The 19313-nt window shown below is 41.4% G+C and overlaps 1 protein-coding gene across 2 annotated transcripts in view; it reads left to right on the plus strand.

Annotated features, from left to right (window-relative positions):
- Positions 1-1105: 1105 nt before the first annotated feature.
- Positions 1106-19313, plus strand: part of QSOX2 (quiescin sulfhydryl oxidase 2) — a 46412-nt gene continuing 28204 nt past the window's right edge. The window contains exons 1-5 of one of the 2 annotated variants that reach the window (XM_084649661.1): positions 1106-1453; positions 13784-13884; positions 17420-17468; positions 18730-18835; positions 19029-19119. In XM_084649661.1, the coding sequence (XP_084505787.1) occupies positions 1183-1453; positions 13784-13884; positions 17420-17468; positions 18730-18835; positions 19029-19119 (618 nt within the window). In that variant the 5' untranslated portion in view covers positions 1106-1182. Of the gene's footprint in view, positions 1454-13783; positions 13885-17419; positions 17469-18726; positions 18836-19028; positions 19120-19313 lie in introns of both variants that reach the window. The other variant, XM_084649660.1, reaches the window with a different exon arrangement.

Here is a 19313-nt window from a genome sequence, read left to right on the forward strand (position 1 = left end):
TTGGGAGCAGGGAATTCTGCCCCATTTTGAAGTGTGTGTATGGGGGAATTTTTTTCAGATGGGGAAGTATAAGAAGATTGATTTTGAGATACTTTTAAAGCAGCAGCCCCTTTATGATGCAAGTTTTGGCTGTGAGTGTGTGTTTTCATGCAACATTTCAGTGCTTCCGAATCTCACCAGTGTAAGGGAGAAACGCAGCTTCTTTGGGGGGGTGTAGACTCCACTTCATTTATATGGCGCTTTCCTTCATTTAGGGCGGACAGGACAGCTTCATTTGAGGGGACAAGATGCAATTTTTTTGGTGGGGGACAATTCTCAGGGCAGCACCGCTCTATTTTCAGGGGGATACCTGTTCTCATTTTGCAGGGCCTCCCCTCATTTGAGTGATTGCTTGGGGTGCCACTCTGCATTTTGGGGATGACTCCCTCATTGGAGTGAGTTTCTCTGAGTGACTCTCCCTCACTTGGAGGCAGCGTTCCCCAATTCTTACAATCTTATCTCAAGTCTCATGATATTTGGCATTTTTCTTAAAGTCCCAGCTCCTGGAATCCTGTGATTAGGTGCAACTCTTGGCTGTCAAGTAAATAAAAAAGCCAGTAAGTTTCTAGGCCCCCTGGCTGCAGAGAAAGGCTCAAAGACAGGATCCCCTAAAGGCTTGAAAACCAGGAGGCAAATAAACAGAACCCCAAGTTTATTATTATTTATATCTCTTGATTTTTGAAGGCTGGGGGCTGGTAATGCTGATGTTGGGGTTACATAATGATTGGGGGATGTTGATTCTGGCTGACCCCCCCCAACCTGTGGGGCAATGTGGAAGCCTCTGTGTGGATGGGGGGGGGGTCTGATTCGGGGTGACTCCCCCTCATCTGTGGGGCAGTGTCCGTGCAGAAGTCCTAGTGTTGGGGGGAGGGTTGATTCGGGGTGACTTCCCCCTTACCTGTCGTGCGTGCCACTGCGGAAGCCCCTGCCTACGTCCAGGAAAAGAGGGGGCTAATTCGGAGCGACTCCCCGCACCCGAGGGGCGTGTCAGTGCGGAAGCCCTGGGGGGCGTGTCTCGCTGGCCCCGCCCCTCCTGCGTGCCAACCCCGGCCGGGCGCCGGGTGCTGGCCTAGGCCCGTCTCCAGGGCCGGCCTGTTGCTAGGGCGAGCGAGGGCCGGCCTCCCCCTCCCCTCGGCTCCCAACATGGCGGCGGGTGGTGCAGGCGGCGGCTGCCCCCCGGGCCCGCCGCCGCTGCTGCTGCTGCTGGGGCTGGTGGCGGCGGCCGGGCTGGGCGGCGAGGCGGCGCGGCTGTACCGGCCCGGGGAGGACCCGCTGACCGTGCTGGAGGCGGGCACCGTGCGCCGGGCGCTGCTCAACTCCTCGGCCGCCTGGGTGCTGCAGTTCTACAGCTCGTCGTGCGGCCACTGCATCGGCTTCGCCCCGACCTGGCGGGCCCTGGCCGGGGACGTGAGAGGTGAGTCCGGGAGCCCGGGCCCCCGATCCCTTCCCCGGGGAGCCCAGCCCAGCCTCCCCCGCACCGCCTGGGCCAGGGACGTGACCCTCTGCCCGCCCTCCCCCTGTGCAGGCTCTGGCTGGGGATGTGCATGTCGATTCCCCCCCCCCCATTCCTACCCCCTCGCCCCCACTGCCTGGCTGCACATGTGAGAGAAGATTTCAGTCTCCCCTACTCCTCCAACCTTGTACCCCCTCAGCCCCTCCACCCACCTCAGCTTTGCCCTGCCCCTGAGATCTGTGCTTTGGGATGTGTACAGTAATGGGGTCCCCCCCTTAACATCACTGATCCTACTGCCCCCCACAATCCCCATTCACACAGCTAGCCACCGTAATAAGCAACTGTCAAAATATGACTCTGCATGTAGAGAGCTGGTTTTAGTTGGTAGATCTCAAAGCAATTTACAGCAGGGCAGCCCCCACCATCCCATCACCAATCCAGTCCCCATAGCAAACTACCCTTAACCTGTCCATCTGCCATCTACCTCGCTTGTATGGGCTGCACACCCACCAGCAGAACCCTGGACAAGGACATCAGGACCTACCTCAACATTATCCCCCAAATCCCAGTTTGCCCCCGCTTTATTTTATTTACTTGTTGATTTGCAAAACACTTGTCACTACATCAGAGTGCTGCCCAGAAAGGAGCAATATGTGATAAATGGCAACAATAGCAGAAATAGTGAAACATATTTTCAAATTAAGTTTGGGGAAAAAAAGAAGAAAAAGAAAAAAGGAATCCCTGCTTTCACTATTATGAAGAAGAGAATTCCACTACTAGGGTGTTGTGTATGTGCAAATATCCAGTATCCGGGTGCTTCAAGGTGTACAAGTGGAAGCTCTAACAGCATATGCGGTATATTTAGATTGTAAATGCTTCCAGGCACTACATCTTCTGTATGTTTTGTAAAGTGCCTACCCTATTTTAAGAACTAAACAAATAACAAAATAATAGTTTGAGCTGCAGTGCATTCACTTAACTTAAGCTTTGTTAATATAAAAAGGAAGACTGAACACTTGCATAGAGTGTATAGAGAAATGAAGACAGAAAAGAATGAAGTACTGTAAAAATCCAAACTAACTGTAAGCCAAATTCTGGGCAGCATGGGGATTTAGTGCTCAGATACCCTGATGATGAGCACCACCTAAGAACCTGAATAGAACAGAACTCTTGACAAATGAAATGTCAACTGTACTAAATTCCCTGTTAACAATCTGAGCATGTATGTCTTGAGAAGCCACCTTTATTTCCTTATCATTTTGAAATGCAATAGTCCTATATTGACTATAGGTTTTCACTTAAGCGCTGCCTCCCAGGAATGAACTTTCTGATCCCATTAATGAATTTGTAATATTTGATTAATGAAAAGTGCCTGGCTTTCTTTTGGGTTTTGTGTAAACAATCTCCTTTTACTATTTTTATACATCAGCATGACGCCTTGTTCATTTTATGTACAAATAGCTTTCATTGCTTATAGTTAAAATGTATATTTTCTTACTAATAACTTTTTCAGTGACATTTTAAACTTCTCCAGTCCAGAACACTAATTTTTCATCAGCATTCTGGCTTCTTGGATCACCAACCACAAGATTTATATCATCCTTGACATGAGTTTGCCTTTCCCTTCACCTGAATTGAAAGACACATTTGAGAACCGTCTGGATGAACCCTAGCCCAGTTTGAGACAGCACTAGTGGCTAATCTGCAGGGTGGGTCCATATACAGCACATTCAATGTGTTTCTTGCATATTACTTGACACTATAATGAATTTTCACTTGTGGCCTTCTGGAAGACTGACTCTTACACAGTGTGGCTGCTAATAGTGCTATCTCTCGCTTCTGTGCTCTTACAGTTAATACAGACACTCACGTCCTAGCACAAAGCAAAAATAAGTGCTTTATTCCAAAAGGGAGTATTGGGTAAGACTAACAATGGGGGAAATAGGCAGACATTCTGTGTGTGGTGTGAGACTGCACAATGTGCCAGCAGTCATGTAATAGTCATGACAGATTCATTTTGAAATAATGGGTATTTGATTGGTGTGCCAAAAAAGTTTGGTCACCCCTATCCCTAGGTGTGATGTGTATTTAGTCACTTACGATATTATTATTTTACTATTTTTACTTATTGAGCTAGCAGTGACAGTCATCTCAGAGCCGTATAGAATATACACCGGAAAGCTCGCTGCCACAAGTTGCTTTCAGTCCAATATGACATTACTGGTGACCAATCAAATACAAATACCTTTTAAAAAAAAAAAAAAAACTACCTGGGCGGTACATTAAGCTTGATGGACTGAATGGTAGAAATATGGTTTGAAGAGGAATTTGAAAGAGAGGAGGTGGACGCTTGCCTCTGGAATAGAGGGTCTCCCAACTCTTAATAGCAAAATTGGGTGATTTCCAGAGAAATCTGTGCATGTTGGGACTTGTAAGGAAAGATACCCCTTTGTTCTCTTGTGAAATGCTGATTTTAATGGAACATCTTATTTGGAGCCATTGTCTGTGCTCAACTCAGCACCATATGGGTTCCAATTATTAGTTTTGAAAAAGGCCTTTTGCTTTAAATGCATCAGAGCTGGCAGCTCTTTGCAAATATAACCATAGAGTTCAACTCAGCACTTCATAGGATTAGACCTTTATTGAAAATTTATTTATATATTGTGACCATCTGCGGGGTCGGGGGGAGCACCTTGTGGGAGGAGGGATTTATGCTTCTAGCCACAGTCTGAAAATTTCACCCCTAAAAGATTTACTATTTTGTGATTGGCAGACTTTAGTGCATTAGCAATTTGTCAGACCAAAATGGATACTACTAACAATGCAGTTGGTTAGGGCAGTGTCTGAAATAACTTTTCTGTCTTCCCTCAACCCACCTAGCAATATTGTTAACCTATCCAACTATACTCTCAGCCCAGCAGAAGCAGCTGTTCTATCTCGGGGCCTCTCCTTCTGCCCCTCCACCCCCACGAACATGATACAGTTCTGTGGTGACCTAGAATCCTATTTTCGACGTCTCCGACTCAAGGAATATTTCCAAAATACCTCTGAACAGCATACTAATCCACAGAGGTCTCCCTACCAACACTACAGAAAGAGGGATTCTAGGTGGACTCCTCCTGAAGGTCGAAACAGCAGACTGGACTTCTACATAGAGTGCTTCCGCCGACGTGCACGGGCTGAAATTGTGGAAAAGCAGCATCACTTGCCCCATAACCTCAGCCATGCGGAACGCAATGCCATCCACAGCCTCAGAAACAACTCTGACATCATAATCAAAAAGGCTGACAAAGGAGGTGCTGTTGTCGTCATGAATAGGTCGGAATATGAACAAGAGGCTGCTCGGCAGCTCTCCAACACGAGTTTCTACAAGCCATTACCCTCTGATCCCACTGAGAGTTACCAAAAGCAACTACAGCATTTGCTCAAGAAACTTCCTGAAAAAGCACAAGATCAAATCCGCACAGACACACCCCTGGAACCCCGACCTGGGATATTCTATCTACTACCCAAGATCCATAAACCTGGAAATCCTGGGCGCCCCATCATCTCAGGCATTGGCACCCTGACAGCAGGATTGTCTGGCTATGTAGACTCCCTCCTCAGGCCCTATGCTACCAGCACTCCCAGCTACCTTCGAGACACCACTGACTTCCTGAGGAAACTACAATCCATCGGTGATCTTCCTGATAACACCATCCTGGCCACTATGGATGTAGAAGCCCTCTACACCAACATTCCACACAAAGATGGACTACAAGCCGTCAAGAACACTATCCCCGATAATGTCACGGCTAACCTGGTGGCTGAACTTTGTGACTTTGTCCTTACCCATAACTACTTCACATTTGGGGACAATGTATACCTTCAGATCAGCGGCACTGCTATGGGTACCCGCATGGCCCCACAGTATGCCAACATTTTTATGGCTGATTTAGAACAACGCTTCCTCAGCTCTCGTCCCCTAAAGCCCCTACTCTACTTGCGCTATATTGATGACATCTTCATCATCTGGACCCATGGAAAAGAAGCCCTTGAGGAATTCCACCATGATTTCAACAATTTCCATCCCACCACCAACCTCAGCCTGGTCCAGTCCACACAAGAGATCCACTTCCTGGACACTACAGTGCTAATAAACAATGGTCACATAAACACCACCCTATACCGGAAACCTACTGACCGCTATTCCTACCTGCATGCCTCCAGCTTTCACCCTGACCACACCACACGATCCATCGTCTACAGCCAAGCTCTGCGATACAACCGCATTTGCTCCAACCCCTCAGACAGAGACAAACACCTACAAGATCTCTGTCAAGCTTTCTTACAACTACAATACCCACCTGCAGAAGTAAAGAAACAGATTGATAGAGCCAGAAGAGTTCCCAGAAGTTACCTACTACAGGACAGGCCTAACAAAGAAAATAACAGAACGCCACTAGCCGTCACCTTCAGCCCCCAACTAAAACCCCTCCAACGCATTATTAAGGATCTACAACCTATCCTAAAGGATGACCCAACACTCTCACAAATCTTGGGAGACAGGCCAGTCCTTGCCTACAGACAGCCCCGCAACCTGAAGCAAATACTCACCAACAACCACATACCACACAACAGAACCACTAACCCAGGAACTTATCCTTGCAACAAAGCCCGTTGCCAACTGTGCCCACATATCTATTCAGGGGACACCATCACAGGGCCTAATAACATCAGCCACGCTATCAGAGGCTCATTCACCTGCACATCCACCAATGTGATATATGCCATCATGTGCCAGCAATGCCCCTCTGCCATGTACATTGGTCAAACTGGACAGTCTCTACGTAAAAGAATAAATGGACACAAATCAGATGTCAAGAATTGTAACATTCATAAACCAGTCGGAGAACACTTCAATCTCTCTGGTCACGCGATCACAGACATGAAGGTCGCTATCTTAAAACAAAAAAACTTCAAATCCAGACTCCAGCGAGAAACTGCTGAATTGGAATTCATTTGCAAATTGGATACTATTAATTTAGGCTTAAATAGAGACTTGGAGTGGCTAAGTCATTATGCAAGGTAGCCCGTTTCCTCTTGTTTTTTCCTACCCCCCCCCCCCGATGTTCTGGTTTAACTTGGATTTTAACTTGAAGAGTGGTCAGTTTGGATGAGCTATTACCAGCAGGAGAGTGAGTTTGTGTGTGTATGGGGGTGGGGGGGATGTGAGAACCTGGATTTATGCAGGAAATAGCCCAGCTTGATTGTCATGCACATTGTGTAAAGAGTTGTCACTTTGGATGGGCTATCACCAGCAGGAGAGTGAATTTGTGTGGGGGGGTGGAGGGTGAGAAAACCTGGATTTGTGCTGGAAATCACTTTAGATAAGCTATTACCAGCAGGACAGTGGGGTGGGAATAGGTATTGTTTCATATTCTCTGTGTATATATAAAGCCTGCTGCAGTTTCCACGATATGCATCTGAGGAAGTGAGCTGTAGCTCACGAAAGCTTATGCTCTAATAAATTGGTTAGTCTCTAAGGTGCCACAAGTCCTCCTTTTCTTTTTGCGAATACAGACTAACACGGCTGCTACTCTGAAACTTTTCTGTCTTAGTGTCTGGAAAGGTGGTGTTAGTAGGAGACCCGTGGGAACTGCCACAATGAGGAAGGAAATGGAAAATATTTCACACGGGGAGACTACTCTGATTTATCTTTCGTGGGTGTTTTACTCAAACACTAAAATGTGTTTCATATCTCCTGGCACTTGGCCACATAAGTAAATTGTACTGATTTAACTAAATTGAGTTAGGAATTTGTTTTGTGAATTTGGTGCATCCCCTTTGTGTGGCTGCTCTTAGGGCTTGTCTACATGACAGCTGGAGCCAAAATAACAAATTTGTTATAATTCACACTTAGTTATTTTGAGGAAAGTTTGAGTGTGGAAACGTTTATTTTGGATGAGGAGTGTCATATTTTGACTTGTTATATCAAACAGGGCACCTAAGCCAAAATAAATGCCCCCACACAGATTTACACTGAAATAAATAAAGATGTGATTTTTCAACCTATTTTAGGAATTTCAGTTGTAGTTACTACATTGACAAGACCCTATATGGATCTCTAAATCAATATAAGGCACTCTTATACAGAAACAGTGTCCACACAAGGGGGTTTCAGTGATTGAACTAAAGTAGTTTTACTGATCTGGTTAAATTGGTACAGCTTTTCTATATAGAGAAGGCCTGTGCTAATGCAGTTCACTTTAATTCCTTTTCTGAGGGTCTCATTCTGCAGTAACAACTGCAAACTTCAAAAACTGAAAGCAAGAACCATGGCTGTTTTGTGCAATGCTACGTACGCTGATGGAGCATCAAAACTTATATTTTCATTGAGGTGTCTACTCTTCTATCAGAATAAACATTAAAATTAATTTTGGAGTTGGTCCTGATGGTGCTCAGTTGCTAAAATACTCAGTATTAAAACAGTTCCCGGGACTGCTACTCTGTTTAAGTTTACTATTGCTGTTTTTTAAAGGCAATTAAAACTTGCCTGTAAAATTTGCTTTGGGGCTGGAATTTTACGTAATAGTTCTCAGTGCAAAGATAACTGAAAAACCCTGTAACCACCGCTTCCAAAGTTGACACTTATGTCTTCCTTCTTGTTTCTTAAATGAACACCTTTTCAGCTGTATAGTTCAGGAATAGACTTTCATGCTAGTTATACACCTGATCAGCAGGGAATACTAATAGAGGGAAGCCCTGCAATGTCTCTTATCTGTTACTAAAAATTCATAATGGAGAATACTGCAATGCCTGTAGTACCTAAGAGAAAAAGATTTGTGAAAAGGTGTTCCCTCTTTAGTAATGTTTTGATGTTAATATCTTGGATACTTTAGAATATTAAGTGGTGATAGGTTTCATAATCCAGTCAATTTGACCAGCCTTTGAATTTTTTATCGTTTTGTACTTTTATATTTGCAGGGATCTATAGGGGATGAAAATCAGCTTGCTGGCTGGAAAATTCTTCAGAATAAGTAGTCTTTGTTTAAATAATTTTACTGGATTTCCTTTTTCACACAGGATACACATTTGGGATACACATTGGGTCCTTACAGATTGGAGGATCTCTATCAGAAATTGTTTTCCATTGTTATCCCTAAGTTTCATTTTTGGAACAATTTCCAGTATATTTAAATGTATAGCAAAGTATGGCTGTTACTTTGGAAGCACTGGACTAAATTTGGCATGTGAGATGTGGCATGTTAAATTTTTAACTCTTTAGTAATGCAGTGTTGGAAAATCTTGGTACTATTTTTCATTCTGCATTCATTGAAATCTATTTAGGCCTTCCCAGTAATACTAATATCACTTTAAAATCTAATATGCTAGAGTGTTGTATACAATCTAGGCTGCGTGTTACAGAGGTGAACAGAAGCATGGGTTTCACTTCCCTTAGGAAACTAAAGGCTCTTTTATCAGAAGTGAATGCTAAACTGCATGCATCCCAGCTGGTGCTCTTTAACCCAAGTATTTAGCTAGTGATGGGCTTGCATTGTTGTAAAGTAGGCTATTTGCATTAAGTTTATAGTGCTTCTGTTCACTGTGTGTAGGGGGATCAAGACAGGTGGAAAAGGGAGGAGGAATGGTAAAAGTTGAATGAAACAGATACCATGAAGCCAAACTTATTTTTTTAATTTTGTAGTTTAATTTGATAAAATAGACTCTTGTATCTTTTGTGTTCCTGTGAATACATGTCCATCTGCTCTAGGATGCTTATAGTTACTACTGGCGTCTGTTCAGCTGTCGGCATGTTCACTGCAATTGAAATTCTCAATCAGCTACCCCATCCTTCCTGATAAAAATGCAGGAGTTCTTTCAAAGAAAAACAAAGGTAACGCTAAATTTCAAAAGCAGCCTGGCATAGAAATGTCAATCAAGTTTTGAACTTAATGAAATTTTCATGTCCTTTGACACAGAGGCAAGTTTAACTTTAGTACGTTTTTAAATTAAAGGAGTTTGTTGATTCACAGGAATTCATAAAAGAAAAAACTCCCAAAGACACCAGCATTAATAGAAATAGATGTATCTTCAACTTATGCCAAAGCTGTTTGGATTCTTCTTTCAGTATTTTAAAGTAACTACTTGAGGAGTCTCCTTCGACATACTGGTGTAGTAGGGAGTGGCTTAAAAAGAAAATTCCTGAGTTCTTATGCATCCAGAAACAATTGTACAGATTAAGTCTTGTGTACATTCGGAGAACGTTGCTAGATACAGACAGCAGTGTTCAGAAATGGTGATCAGACACCAGATGTGGCTCTGCTAGCACCCCGCTTGACAGCCATTTTCTAGCATGACTATGAAAGCACCAGTTCTCTGCATGGTAGAGGCAGACTTTTTTGGAAATGAGAGAGAATGGTGCTACCAGAACCTGAGCTGTAAATTGCTTTCCACCCTTACCAAGTCCTGAAGCACGGTTTCTGAAACTGACTTATGTGTGGTGTGACCACCAAACTTGGTAAAACTGTGTCTGGCTGTGAATTGCTTTAAAAATATTATAAGCCCTGTTAAGTACATGGCCTTATTATTTACTTTTGGGAAGAGGGAGGGAGAGCCTTAGCTTCATCTCCACACCTACACGGAAAAATAACTTGTGGGATAAAATTCAGTATTTTCTACAGATGGATGCTTGCATTCCACAACTTTTTTTGTGAAGTATAGCAGTATAGGACAGGAAGAAGGGAGGCATATTACTGTAGCTTATGTCATTGAGCTGTTTCACTGTGAAACTGGAATAATAAACATTAATACAGCTTTTCATGTTGAATATTTCCTAAAATGTTTTTTCCTCAGATAAGTGTATGGTTGCCATCTGTTACACCAACTGGATGATAGTATTAACTATATTAGTTTAGTTATATGCAATTTGAGAATGCAGAACGATGTGATCTGTTGTTCGAGTGCAATTTGTATGATATTGTTTTTATTAGGGTTTGAAATTACCTACTGAAGCTAGTCGGATTAAGGTGATTGCACAACATAGCATAAAACATCACTCTGATTTTGCTTATTGATCATGATGCAGACATTTTAAAGTTTTCTCTCCTTTTGTCCTTCATACTGTGTTATGGTTTATCACTAATGAAAAATCCCTGATTATTCATAGATGGATACCCTATCTTTGTAATAATAAAACGAATACTTTATCCTTATAGAAAGAATAGCTTGGTGAGCACATTATTATGCTGAAAATATTGATCTGTAGATGTGGAATGTGTCAGCCATTCTAAGTCAGCAATATTATACAAGTTATTCTTTTTCGGAGAAGTGAACAATAGCTTTCTGCTTCTATAAAGAGGGAGTTTATAGTGGGTTTATATTTTGGGAGTAGGGAAGAAAGTATCCAGAGATTTGACTGTATTTCAGATCGGTCTTCAATCCGACAGTCAGTACCTGAAGACAAAAGAAACTATTTCCTGTAAATATTATTGCTTTTTCTCAGCGCTAGATGATGATTTTACCAGGATAGAAAGATTTAGAATTCTTGCAAGAAGTGTGTGAATAATTCTATGACATACCATTGGCTCCAAGTTTTGTGAGCTATGCTGTACCTTCAGTGCAGAGTACTAAAAACTTGTACCACTTGTGCATGCATTTAATTGGGTAAGGGATTGCAACACACTCATTTCTTCTGCCTAGAAATAAACTTTGGGAGAGGCAGTTATTAAGACCATACTTTCCCAATCCACTCAGTATGTCAAAATGGTGAGAGAGTCCTTTTTAAGTCTCTGCCATTGCTGTCCTGAGGACAGCAAGCATTGATGCTTTTTGTCAGACACTTTTTGGTGTGCTGTGAGAATTCTGCATGAACAATCCAGTTTGAGCCTACAAAGCAATATTTGAGGCTGTTCAAACTGTTACTGTAGTCTGCCAGATGAAAATAGAATGGAATTAATTATAAACAAATCCTTCTGGAAAATGCCTTGAGTTATGATACTGCTGTAAGAATTCGTCTGTCAATGGTCTTTTGCCTGTCTATCCAAAGAGAGACTACATCCTATTAAGTTATGGATATAGCCAAAAAAAATTGTTTGTACACTTGTTTTGTTCAGTCTAGCAATGTCATGTCATTTTGACATGACATTAAGGTTGCACTAATTACAGTAAAAGTTATCTAGCTCTTCTTTATGGTTGCTAAGTTTAGAACTCTGGGGCAAAAATATACAGACAATTCTAAAGTTCTTGATGTAAAGCTGACAACAGGAAAGGAGTACTTGTGGCACCTTAGAGGCTAACCAATTTATTTGAGCATAAGCTTTCGTGAACTACAGCTCACTTCATCGGATGCATCCGATGAAGTGAGCTGTAGTTCACGAAAGCTTATGCTCAAATAAATTGGTTAGTCTCTAAGGTGCCACAAGTACTCCTTTTCTTTTTGCGAATACAGACTAACATGGCTGTTAGTCTGTATTCGCAAAAAGAAAAAACAGCCGTGTTAGTCTGTATTCGCAAAAAGAAAAGGAGTACTTGTGGCACCTTAGAGACTAACCAATTTATTTGAGCATCCTTTTCTTTTTGCAAATACAGACTAACACGGCTGTTACTCTGAAAGCTGACAACATGAATTTATCCATTTGCTTTAGTACCACACGTAGGCATAGGACTTAAATGTCAACAGTGTGTTTGAATACCGAAGGATCCGAAAGCTTGGATGCCTGTGTGAACTATCCAAGCTACTTGGAGCTTCAAAATTGAATTGGAAATCTCACAAGAACAGCTTGATTTGCAGCATTTTGGAATTTACACTTCACAGTCCCTGGAGGGCGTATGTGGGCAAAAACAACAGAGGAAATATGTCAAGCTAACATCTTTAAAAATATCTGAATAAAGTTTTGGATGAAAATTTTGAGGGACAATGGTGTTAATTTATCTGAGCCAGTTCACTCATCCCTAATAAGCGTATTCTATCAAACAACAAAATGAGTAATGAAAATGAGTGATAATGATCCTTTTCCAAATGTCAAGCCTTTTATTTTTGGCCTCCAACAAGAAACGCAAATTTCTTTAAAGGCCACTAAAGAATGATTAAAATGATGGTACAGCAAGGAAAGTGACATACGCTATTTCTTGTTTCCTATTGCGGGGGAGGACATGCTGGAGATGGGACCTTTTCAATGCTGAGGGATGGCTTTTGAAGCTCCCCCCTTGAGGATGTCCAGAGTTGTCATGGCTGTTTTCCAATTTCTCTGGGTTAGTTATGGACATTTAATGTTCCCTTGTTTCCTGCTATTATTCTACACAGGTAGGGGAGGAAGGCTGTTGGGGAGTGGGAGTTGCAACAGAATTTTATTTTTAAAAGATTGACTATTTTTCTGTACAGTGCACAAGTATCTCTTAGCAATGAAGCTTAATACATTTAAATGTTTACTGGCAGCATGTACTTCACCATATTACTTTAAAATACTGATAAAAGGGGAAAGAAAACTATTAAAGGCCTCCAAAGGTTCTCTCATCAAAATGGTTTGTGTAAGAATGTTTCAAGCTATTTATCATTCTGAATATTTATTCTCAATAAAACTCTTTACAAAACTTGAAACTACACCCCAATTAATCTTCATGGTGCTGTATTTGCTCAGATATCTTCCAGTTGCATCCAATATGCTCTTGGATAGCACTTGCACCTGAGAGCACAGTCATTAATCAAAATGTGAGCTTTGTGGTTTAATTAGGCATTGCACCATTTTGTAAGCCTCTGAATAAGTTACAAGTTCAGCAAAAAGCAGGTCTATGTTACCATCAGCTCTGATAGATTATACATCATCTGTGTAACCATGTAACTGAAAGCTATGCAGATGGGTAGCCATTATGTTCATCTTTGAAAACTGACATGAAGAATACAATTAACTGAGTACTGAGCTTAGCTGATTGGATAAACCAGAGAATACAGTACCTACCATTTGTTAGTGTTGGGTTGGGCCCTGTTTCATCCACTTGAACTGAGTAATGCCAGCAGCCTTAGAGATAAGTCTAATTGTTTGCTTTGGATTTCTTTTTCTTTAGATTTGTTGAAAATACTTCTCTCCATTGTGGTAGATGTCATCTTTAGTTAGTTTTCAAAACTAATCAGCCAAATTATTGTTGAGGGTGCAAATGCAGGACAGATGTGGGTAGACCTACAACTTGATCTTACCCCATTGAAGTCGGTGAGAGTTTTGCCATTGACTTCCATGGGAGCCAGAGCATGACCTAAGATAGGATGCCTGGTCACCGCTGCACCAAAAAGTAAATGTGTTTTTTATTTATTTTCAGACTGGGAACCTGCCATCAGGATTGGTGTGCTGGATTGCGGGGAGGAAGAGAACTATGAGACCTGTAAAGAATATGGTATTCTCTACTATCCAACTTTTAGGGTAAGTAGCACGATATACAGCATCAGGCAAATGGTGGTCATTCCATTTTTTAAAAAAATACTTGCTTTAAATCTCAAACGGTTTCTATTATTCCATGTTCCAAACTACAACTGTTGAACCTGCTGCCTGTAGTTAAAAACAGAGTAAACTTACTTACCCAGAATATTGTGTACTTGTTCTTGGATCTGGGTGCTTTCTTTTTCTTCTGCAAAGATTCTTGTGATTATAATAAAAGATGCTTTCAGGCTCTGTTAATCAATAGAATGGAATAGATGATGCAATTATCTGAATCAGCTGGGTTTATGATTGTCCTAAACACTGAATTAGAATTTTTTGAACATAAGAGACATGGCACCAGAAAGCAATATATTCTTTTAAAGTATTTTTGTCTCCCATCACTAAGGTATCTGGATGCAATCTATGTGTTAGCTGTTAAACATGTAAAGATCCATATATCGTAAACAACATTAATAGAGTTGTACATTTTGTCTCAGTTAGTGACATGAGGGTAAATCCAGTAGTTTAAAACTGATACATCAGGGACAAACATGGAATCAAGTAGCTGATTTCATGAGGGACTGTGTGTTAGTGTTGTAATCTTTGAATCAATCCTTCACTAGCCTCATATCATTCTTAATTTTTTACTTCACAGTTTACTTAAATTGAATTTAAAAATACTTTCTACTGTTTGCCAAGAGAATCAGGAACTGTGTTTAATATGGAAATTTTGCATCTAAAGATGAAAATGAACTTCTGTATTTGCCATACTACCAATCTTCCCTGTTGTGTGTAATCATCATTATCATTATTTACCCCATGTGAAAATAAAATGGGGGACAAGGAGAATCTCAATAAAAAGTTTGTAGTGTGAGAAGAGAGGTGTTATAATATAAAAACTGTTTGTTCTTCTGATGTTGGGGAAAAACAATAGTGATTTTTTTTCTTCTATCATGTTGTGAGGCCAAAACGTGACTCGTTTCTTCCCAAAGCACAGTATGTTTTGTTTTTTAAAATAGGTAGAAATTACGTTGCATTATGTATTTTGTTTTAACCACAAGAGGGAGGTAAGACTGTTTAGGGTGTGAGCAGTATCCTTTAGCACAGAATCATAGAATTGCAGGGCTGGAAGGGACCTCGAGAGGTCATCTGGTTCAGCCCCGCATGCTGAGTCAGGACCAAGTAAACCTAGACCATCCCTGACAGGTGTTTGTCCAACAAAACCTCCGGTGAAGGGGATTCCACAACCTCCCTTGGTAACCTATTCCAGTACTTTACTTATCTTTATAGTTAGAAAGTTTATCCTAATACCCAGTGTAAACCCCGTGCTGCAGATTGATTGCTTCTTGTCCCACCTTCAGGGGACATGAAGAACAATTGCTCACTATCCTATTTCATAGAATCATAGAATATCAGGGTTGGAAGGGACCCCTGAAGGTCATCTAGTCCAACCCCCTGCTCGAAGCAGGACCAATTCCCAGTTAAATCATCCCAGCCAGGGCTTTGTCAAGCCTGACCTTAAAAACCTCTAAGGAAGGAGATTCTACCACCTCCCTAGGTAACGCATTCCAGTGTTTCACCACCCTCTTAGTGAAAAAGTTTTTCCTAATATCCAATCTAAACCTCCCCCACTGCAACTTGAGACCATTACTCCTCGTTCTATCCTCTTCTACCACTGAGAACAGTCTAGAGCCATCCTCTTTGGAACCCCCTTTCAGGTAGTTGAAAGCAGCTATCAAATCCCCCTTCATTCTTCTCTTCTGCAGGCTAAACAATCCCAGCTCCCTCAGCTTCTCCTCATAAGTCATGTGTTCTAGACCCCTAATCATTTTTGTTGCCCTTTGCTGGACTCTCTCCAAATTATCCACATCCTTCTTGTAGTGTGGGGCCCAAAACTGGACACAGTACTCCAGATGAGGCCTCACCAATGTCGAATAGAGGGGAACGATCACGTCCCTCGATCTGCTCGCTATGCCCCTACTCATACATCCCAAAATGCCATTGGCCTTCTTGGCAACAAGGGCACACTGCTGACTCATATCCAGCTTCTTGTCCACTGTCACCCCTAGGTCCTTTTCCGCAGAACTGCTGCCTAGCCATTTGGTCCCTAGTCTGTAGCGGTGCATTGGATTCTTCCGTCCTAAGTGCAGGACCCTGCACTTATCCTTATTGAACCTCATCAGATTTCTTTTGGCCCAATCCTCCAATTTGTCTAGGTCCTTCTGTATCCTATCCCTCCCCTCCAGCGTATCTACCACTCCTCCCAGTTTAGTATCATCCGCAAATTTGCTGAGAGTGCAATCCACACCATCCTCCAGATCATTTATGAAGATATTGAACAAAACCGGCCCCAGGACCGACCCTTGGGGCACTCCACTTGATACCGGCTGCCAACTAGACATGGAGCCATTGATCACTACCCGTTGAGCCCGACAATCTAGCCAGCTTTCTACCCACCTTATAGTGCATTCATCCAGCCCATACTTCCTTAACTTGCTGACAAGAATACTGTGGGAGACCGTGTCAAAAGCTTTGCTAAAGTCAAGAAACAATACATCCACTGCTTTCCCTTCATCCACAGAACCAGTATTTATTTATTTATAATAGCCCTTAGCATATTTGAAGATTTACCATGTCCTCCGTTCGTCTTCTTTTCAGAACATGCCTGTTTTTTTAACACTTCCTCATAGGTCAGGTTTTCTAAACTTCTTTATCATATTTTGTTGCTCTGGACTGTTTCCTTAAAATGTGGGGCCCAAATCCGGACACAGCTCAGGCAACACAAGTGCCGAGTAGATCAGGACAATCACATCCTGTGTCTTACATGTGACACCCCTAATAATACACCCCAGGTATTAGCAACTGCACTATAGCGTTGGCTCCTATTCAGTTTGTGATCCACTGTAACCCACAGCTCCTTCTCAGAAGTACTACTGCCTAGCCAGTTATTCCCCATTTTATATTTTTGCATTTAATTTTTCCTGTGTAACTTTGCAGTTGTCTTTATTGGCTTGCATTGTGTTGATTTCAGACCAGTTGTCCAATTTATCGAGTATATCCATCAGTTAAGTTTTGCTTAGTAAATCATCAGTATGAGTCAACCTCTCAATCCTAACCTTGTCTATGAAGTTGGAGACTTCAGTTGAATTTTTTCAGAATGCCTCTGAAAATTGTTTTTTCTGAGAAAATCTATACAGAATTTTATAAGTCAAAAATTTCTATAAATTTAACAAACTAGTGAGATAAGAGTTTGATTGTTTAAGGATCAGTGGGCAAGATCCACAGCTGGTGTAAATCAGCAATCATTATACCCACACCAGCTGAGGATCAGCCCTTGGAATTTACCAGGCAAGAGTAAAATTTCAGTTGTATATTCTGCTTGTCTGTAAGCTAAGTAACAACATGTGATGAATTAAAACTGTAAAAAGCAAGAACTCATGAAAATTGTGTTCTGCCTCTGCACTGAGCTTTCCTGAAGTACTTTTTCCCCTTGAGCCATGAGTTGTCTTCAAAGGAATGTTTTTTTTTCACCCCACAGTACTTCAAAGCATTTACAAAGCAGTTCACAACTGGGGAAAATTACAAAGGTAAGAAAACCCCACTCTAACCTATCTCAAAAGCATTTATCCTACTATCCCAGAGTACATTCTATAATAAACAAGATTTCTTTACCCATCAATAAAATTCAGACATCCCTAGGCTCTTTAACAGCACAGTAAGCAACTATTTAGAATAGAAGGTTAAAAATACCCTTTGAAAATGAAACTGCAGGGAAAATTTTAGATGGCAGAATGTAACTGCTAGAGTTTACATTTGTCCAGGACGGTAGAGTTAACACCCCTGTGCTTTTAAAATACGTTGTAGTATTTAATTGTTGCAAGTGGGCAGATCCTTCATTTTAAATCTCATGTAAAAAAAAAAACACACGCTTCTCAGCAGCATGGTGTCCCTATTGAAGCACTTGCTTGGCTCTGACTTCAATGGAAGATTGCCACCTTCTGATTTACCAGCACTACTTTCTCCAACACCTGAATTTATTAGAAGTCCTTCATTTAAATATTAAACGACATTGGACTTGATCATTTATGGCTCTGATATGGTCACACCTTGAAGTGGTCTGGCTACAGACTAAAGTAACACATCTTTTCGATTGGACTAACATATAAAAGGCTAGAGGTCAGAAAACAGACCACCTGCACCATTAACCCTTCTGGTAGAATATTATTGCAATTGTACCCGCTTTTTTTAGCGTTTGGGAGGGGGTTGCTTTTGTTGACAAAAAAGTTTAAGTAAAAAGATCTGGTTTTTAGGCTCCCCCCCCCCCCCCGATTTCAAAGCTTAAGTTAAATTAAAAAACCCTTTATTATTATTAATTTCCCTTTGTGGCTGGTTGTTACCTTACCTGGGCCATTTGTTAAGAGCATTACACCAGTGGCTCAAATTTTCAATGCTTGCTGTTAGCCAGCATGCAAACAAAAAGCGTTCATTTGGTCACTGAACATCTCCATTGCAAAAAAGCTGCTTGAACTCCTGCCACTATAAGCGTTGTTTATGTGTGAGTGTAGACCTATATGAAGCAATATGATAGGGTGTTGAAAACCCTGATGAGAGGCAGATCAGCTGTTTTGAGTTTTTTGGTCTTTTTTTAAAGCTCTTGGGGAAAACAACTTTTACAAAAAGTCTGCAAACTTAATCTTGCAAATAAAAGTACTTTTACCCCCTCCTAAAACAAACATAGTCACCTAGCTTTTTAAGTAAAAAACCCCTCAAAACTGAGAATGAGACAACCTGAACTTAGTGATACTTTTCTGTCTTCTGAATAGTTCTTTATTTATCTGTTTTTAGCAGGGTCAGATCGCGAGCTCCAAACTGTTCGTCAGATGATGATTGATTTTCTACAGAACCATTCTCAAGAATCAAGACCACCTGCTTGCCCTCCCTTAGATCCAATTCCGTAAGAACCTTGTTTGAAAGAACACAAAATATTGTACACGTAGTATGCTACTCAAATAAAATGTCAAGACGATTTCCAAGGATAAAGAATGTTTTTGTATTTCTGTTTAACAAATACTTAGAGTAAGTTCATGTTGTGGGCAATGAGAACATTGAATTCTTCATGTACTAAATAGCTTTTCTTTTCTTAAAAGGTCCAGTGAGATTGCTTCTCTTTTTGACAAGACTAGCCATCATTATACTGCCATTGTGGTTGAAAGTAGTAACTCCTATGTTGGGCGAGAGGTAATGTGTGACTTGTGAATTTAATCCAATATTTAAATCATGAATATTACAATTGGGGTTGGAACTATGCATGTGAATAAAGGTGCGACTGCTTGCAGGATTGGCACATAAGTAGTGAAAGCCAGATCATATGCATTTAGAATATGACTAAGCCACGTGATGCCATAAGGCATTGGCTTTTAGTTTAGTCACAG

Source organism: Lepidochelys olivacea (genome assembly GCF_965140295.1).
Source record: "Lepidochelys olivacea isolate rLepOli2 genome assembly, chromosome: 16".
Lineage (NCBI taxonomy): Eukaryota > Metazoa > Chordata > Testudines > Cheloniidae > Lepidochelys > Lepidochelys olivacea.